General features: G+C 39.5%; 1 protein-coding gene across 1 annotated transcript in view; it reads right to left on the bottom strand.

Moving 5' to 3' along the window:
* Positions 1 to 1,226: 1,226 nt before the first annotated feature.
* PHF2 (PHD finger protein 2) overlaps positions 1,227 to 6,285 on the bottom strand; it is a gene marked incomplete at both ends in the record, with an annotated part of 24,144 nt that continues 19,085 nt past the window's right edge. The window contains 5 exons of the mRNA XM_009700919.1: positions 1,227 to 1,300; positions 1,497 to 1,675; positions 2,332 to 2,450; positions 3,735 to 3,854; positions 5,170 to 5,541. Coding sequence (XP_009699221.1) covers positions 1,227 to 1,300; positions 1,497 to 1,675; positions 2,332 to 2,450; positions 3,735 to 3,854; positions 5,170 to 5,541 — 864 coding nt within the window. The remainder of the gene's footprint in view (positions 1,301 to 1,496; positions 1,676 to 2,331; positions 2,451 to 3,734; positions 3,855 to 5,169; positions 5,542 to 6,285) is intronic.

Here is a 6,285-nt window from a genome sequence, read left to right on the forward strand (position 1 = left end):
CATTCTCTACCCAGTCTGTATTTGTGCTTTATTTGTGCTGTATTTTGTGCATATCTCTATGCACTGTAATCTACAGTATAACAGAAGAACTTTTTTCCCCATTCCTGCCATGCTTTCAGGCCTCTAAAGTCCCAGCCCTTATTGCTTAGACTGCCAATCACTGTTCTCTCCAGAAACTAGTCTCCCTCCTTAAGCTTCTGCACAGTGAGATACCAGCATGTTCCTCCCTGTTCTCTGTCCACTCGTCTGCAGACATCAACTACTGACTCAGGCAAGGAGGTCTGCACTTGCTCTTGAATATCCCTGAGCCAAACAAGGATGGAAAGGATTCCTTAGCTCTCAGCGTAAAACACTTCAGTCACCTACAGTTCTGTGTTAACAAGCTATTTTGCTTTTTCTGACTTATTCAGATATTATAATATGAATTTGTATTAAATACAGTTGGGGAAAATGTTTCATTTTAATGTCACTTAATTTGCAGCATTGAACTTCAATGCTAACAGAGAGCAAACTTAGGCCTGTGCTGTTCAGCTTCCTGAAGGTAAGCTATCAACAGGCAAATTGACACTGCCTCAAGTTAGGGACATGCTAAAGTATCATGCTGAGTCAAGGTCATTCTTGATGTAAGCCCATAATGGGCAGAGGGAGACTCTGCTATCTGATAGCAAACAAAACCTTTAATTGTTACATAATAGGTATTAAGGGCTCCTAGTAATGTGAAACCCCAAATGACATGAGTTCAATCGTATTAGCATTGCTCCAAGTTTCATCCGTCAAACATGAACATGGAAATTTAATGACCCATGTTCAAAGGAGATGGAAAAGGGAGGACAGGCACAGGTTGGGAGCACAGCTTGGGACAGACCCCTGTGCCTGTCAGCAATGTAACATCAAGCCAGGTACGACAGAAAACTTCTGACCCTTCCCATTCCTTCCTCTGACTTGCTCATGTCCTTGTGTTGTGATACAACTGTCACGGTCCCCACACACGCTTCCCATCAGGCCTGATCAGGTACCAGCAGTTCAAGCCACAGGACCACATTATGCTTAGACCTGGCAATGTCTGAACACTACCTATTCTGGGCAGGCTGTGATTGCAGAATGAAGGAGGGGATGTGACAACAGCCTGCAAGAAAGCTTTGCTACTGCCGTTACAGTACTGCCCCACATACTGTTAGAGACACACACTGGGTGCTTGCTTGTGATAGGTACAATAATATCCATACCTTGTATGATACCGGCTCCACCTTTGGCTTCTTAACAGGAGCATGCTGCACAGCGTCTTTTTTATCTGATAAAACTGAATAAAAAAAAGAAAAACAAAGTCATGGTTCTTTTCCCTGCAAAAATAGCACTCCTATTCCACTTATATTTGACTGACAGTTAAGACATTGCTTGCTTTATTGTAAATCACATAGATTTTAAAGACTAGTTTCGGACAATCAATACCTAAGACTTTGTTGTGCAGATACAGACAAAATAGGAAATGTCCTTACAAGGCAGTTCTCTTTTTGTAGTGTTTTTCTTCCTTCTGATTGGAAACTCATCAATTTTTAGTTCACCATCATCTGACACATATTCATATTCATCTCGTACAGGTTTTGCTTTGTCTTCTTTAAAATTCTGCAGTGACCCAAACACACTAGTATTCAGCTGGGTTTTGACTCCCTTTGAACTGAAAAAATAAATTACAAATCAATAACAACACTCTGACTGGAAAACATTTTGTGAATTGACAGAGAAGAAGACAATGAGTACATTTATGCAGAAATCTCAGTCAACTTGAATACTTTCAGAGGTGCCACAGCAATTCAAATAATTTTACAAACACATTTCCGAACCAACAATTTATATGTCAAAATATGATGCCGATTACAGTAGCCTTGGCTGGCTTCAAATAAGTGTCATATTGTTTAAAGCTGTCTCAAAGTATATCAAGATATGCATAATGCACATGCAGCATGGAATCTGGTATGCAGAGTTAATTTAAAAGTTTCTTAAAAATGTACCCTGAATAGGATCTGCCCAAAACCTACTGAATATAACTCAACTAGTAAGAACCTGAAAGGCCAAAACATCAGATACAGCCTGAATACTGAAGACACTATTCTCAAGCGAACTACCAGCCTCAAAGATAGGTCTTTGCTGTTAGGGCAAACTAAGCTGGGTTCTAGGTAAAAGCAACTTCTAGAGCAAAGAACTTTTTGTATAAGTGTATTTTCTACATTGACCAGAAAGGCAGATTTTCACCTTCTTGTATAAAAAAACATAAATAATGACTTTTTAATTTGCTTTTTTTAGTTGACTTGTATTGTCGTATTTTTTACTTACCCAAGCAACTTCTTATTAGAGAAAGAGAATGTAAATTTGTTGTCCTTATTTCCTGATAAAGGCGTCTTTTCTGATTTGTGTTCCTCTTCCATTTTCAGAAGTGAATCAGGTTTACTGTTCTGAAAGGCAAAAGACCCAAACCAAAACAATAAAATGAGTTAAATGAGTTGGTGATATTTCAGATGCCTAGGTAACCTCAGAGAATCCATTGATCTATATGCAGAGAAAAATACGTTCCCCCAAATGCGGTAAGCAATAGAGGATTATACTCTCTTCCATAGACTACCATGGGTTTCAGTTCAGGGACTTGTCCCAATTCAAGAAGCACTTCAGCACCAGTTTAAGCAGTGTCTACCACAAATAGGATGCCAAATTTAAATATTTCTCTCTTAAATTGGTATGGACTGAGGTAAAAATACTAAACACACATTTTGTGAGTCAGAGCACAGCCTAAGCACGCTGCTCATCAGGTTTGTGCCTGTGTGGCTAAGGACACAATCTAGCACTGTGTCTGTAACGTCACAAATACAACTGCATTTTATTCCTAAGCTCCACTTGCTTCTTTCACACCTTCAGAAGAGCTTGAATTACGAATTTAATAATTTAATATCAAAGTCATTCAGTGCAACGGAAGCCTTTGATATTTTTTAAGCATCTCCTTAATACTTTCCTAAGCCGTATTGACTGCGGAATTAATTGGTACATACTGATCTAATCACATTAACCATGACTTTTTTTAACACAAAAAATATCGATGTCTCTAATGTTAATGACTCATGATTCTTAGTAGTTTCCCCACGTGAAAAAGCATGTAGTTTTGTTTTGTTTCAGGGAATTTGTTTGCACCTTTGTCATTAGAAGTTCACAAAGCAGGCAAAATTCAAACAGCTATTTCTGTGAGAAAACCTAGTGTCACCTCATTTTAAATAATACCTGGAGAAAAAATGTATTAGTCTATGAATGAATTTTACTCACCCTACATTAGCCCTCCAGGAAGGCAAGCTTTTAACTCATGTGGCATAATTCAGACTTTATTAACTCTACTTTTATGCAAACATGAGTTATTGATTTCTTTGGAACTACCCCAGACTTAAAGTACTATGACTGTGTTAAAAGTAAGAATCGCAAAAGACATCAGCACTGAAAAATCTCACTATTAACAGTGTCCCCACTGGCTTCACCAAGGATGAAGATGGACAATTCAGCATATGCTTTTGAAGAATCCGCCCCAGCCCCCCCCCTTATCATTGATTACTTGATTATTTTCTGCTCAAAATTTTTTCTTTGGGAACTGAAAATCGGTGCCTCATACTCTCTGCTTAGGTAGAACTATGAACATTTCTCCACCCTTGAATTATCACTATGTGGCAGAATCAGCAGCAGAATTTAACAGGAGACATTACCTTGTATTTCCATTTGGCTTCTGTTTTGCTTTTATTTTGCTCTCGAACTTCAAATTTCTCCACCTCATTCTGCTTACTAGCAGTTTCCTTATTGGGAACACTTAAAACATTCTTTGCAGCCTGGGGAAAAAGTCAGCAAGTACTCTTAATGAGGATGGAGTGCTGGCATGTTACAGAAACACATTTTTTTATCTGGAATATAACATGATATATTTTTGAAAACTCCTCTTCTGATTTATTCTTTTGGAACCCAAATATAAGATTCAATCAAATATTGCTGCTTCACAGAATGCAGAAGACTAGCTGCATTTCTTGAGGGGAGATCTTATCGCCCTCTACAACTACCTGAAAGGAGGTTGTAGCGAGGCAGGAGTTGGTCTCTTCTCCCTGGTAACTAGCGATAGGACAAGAGGAAACGATCTCAAGTTGCGCCAGGAGAGGTTCAGGCTCGACATTAGAAAGAACTTCTTCACTGTTAGCGTTGTTAGGCATTGGAATGGGCTCCCCAGGGAGGTGGTGGCGTCACCATCCCTGGAGGTGTTCAAAAAAAACGTTTAGATGTGGTGCTTCAAGACATGGTTTAGCGGGCATGGTGGCATCAGGTATACGGTTGGACTTGGTGATCTTTGAGGTCTCTTCCAACCATAATGATTCTATGATTCTATGATTCTATGATTCTTCGTGATATACCAACATACAAGAGCACTGTAAAACCATGCTAATCTCCCTGCCTATTGCTGCACAGATAGGTTTCGCAAACCACATACAAACTAGTAGGAAATTCAGAAGCATTTTAGAAAAGATTTATGGATGCTTCTTAACAAACAGTGTACAATACATTACTCTGTCAGTGCCTCAATGAAATCCTGGCCCCTACTGAAGTCAGTAGCAAAATTCACATCAAGGAATCAAAAATGATATCAAAATGAAACTTGTCCTACATGGGCAAAAATGGAAGCAAACTATGGTTTTCTTCTCAATCACTCATTCTAGAGCAAAATCTCATGCAAATAAGATGCTTTAGAAATTAGTTCCTTCATCTTTGATAACTGATTATGGAAATGCACGAGTGCTAATAACACTTGAAATAAGAATATAATAGTTCAAGGGGAAAAAAAAAGCCATTAAAAATGTCTCTTAATTTTCATCTCGCCTCAGTTTGGGCAGGCAACTGGCAGTAGTTTGCCAGACTCAGCTTGAATCAATAGGTTTCTTGGAGGCTCCATATCAAATGAACAACCAAGCAAACAGTCAAATCAAATCGAACAGTCAGCTGAAAAAAGGGCAATAAGCTAGTAGTTACAAAGCTTTCATTTACTTCAGTGGAGACAAGGTTTCACACTGTGTTGCCTAAATTATTTTTTTCATGGGACCTAAGGAGTGATTTTGTCCCTATTATGGTGAGAGAACAGGGAAAGGTTAAAATATGACCCACCTTCCCCTTCTTTGGCGTCTCGATCTTTGTCAAAGCCTCCTTTGTGTGTGCCTCCAGCAAGTCGAGATTCGGGATGGCTGGCGGTGGACTCTCTTTTGCCTTCTTTCCTTTCTTTTTTCCTTCTCCCTTAACTTTTGGTGTTTTGGGAGGCTTAGGGGGTTTGGGTGGCTTGGGAGGTTTGGGGGGTTTGGATGGCTTGAGTTGTTTGGGGGTTTTCACAGTTTTAGGAGTCTTTTTTTTAGGGAGCTTTTCTACAGGTGGGGACGGAGGCGTCACTTGGACGGGTGATGGTGCCTCCTCCTTCTCCACAGGGCAGATCTCCTCGGCATTTGTGTTGGCACTCGTGTCTGCTTTGCTGGCCTTCGAAGCATTCTGTAGTTTAGCACAAAATGGGAAGGCATTCAGACCCACCATTAGATATTCACCTGTACTCTCCCTTCCTTGGGGAAACAAACCCCAAAGATCCCCAATTCAATAACAAGGTAACTGCATTCACAGGTCAGGCTGGCCAGGGAATGAAGACCACATCACATGCCACACTAACGCTCTGCTCGCCACTAATTCCCGCCTCCACATTGCTCAAGAACAAGTTTGGCCTGGAGAAACTCCAGTGGCTTTGTAAGGAATGTAACTCTCACCAGGTTATATCACCAGGTAGAACTCTTAAATGGACTGCCCATACAAACAACTGTATAAAATGAACGGTCTTTTGTTTAAAATGCTAATCAGCTTCAGCACAAACCATTTCGATTTAATTCAGATGTGATAAACATAGCAAAATCATGTTTCATGCCCTCAGGAAAATAAGCAGTAAAATAGCTGCCCAATTAAAATTAACACTGTCTGACTAATTAAAAAGAAATTATTTTCTGCTTAACTTGCCATTCTGCCAATCAGAAAATTTATATACTACATCAAAGAGGATAAAAGGACAAGATAGATTTCGATTTTGAGGTCTTTGGATATAGTTAGAAAGAGCGTGGCATGTAACACAATGCCTTCTTAAAACAACTGAATTAGCTATTGTCACCTTGCACTGTCACACATCACCACTAAGTGGAATATTATACCTGACTTAATGGATGATACCTCCATGCAACCTCCTTTTTTTTGTTG

The sequence above is a fragment of the Cariama cristata genome, unplaced genomic scaffold (assembly GCF_000690535.1).
Source record: "Cariama cristata isolate BGI_N322 unplaced genomic scaffold, ASM69053v1 scaffold28785, whole genome shotgun sequence".
Lineage (NCBI taxonomy): Eukaryota > Metazoa > Chordata > Aves > Cariamiformes > Cariamidae > Cariama > Cariama cristata.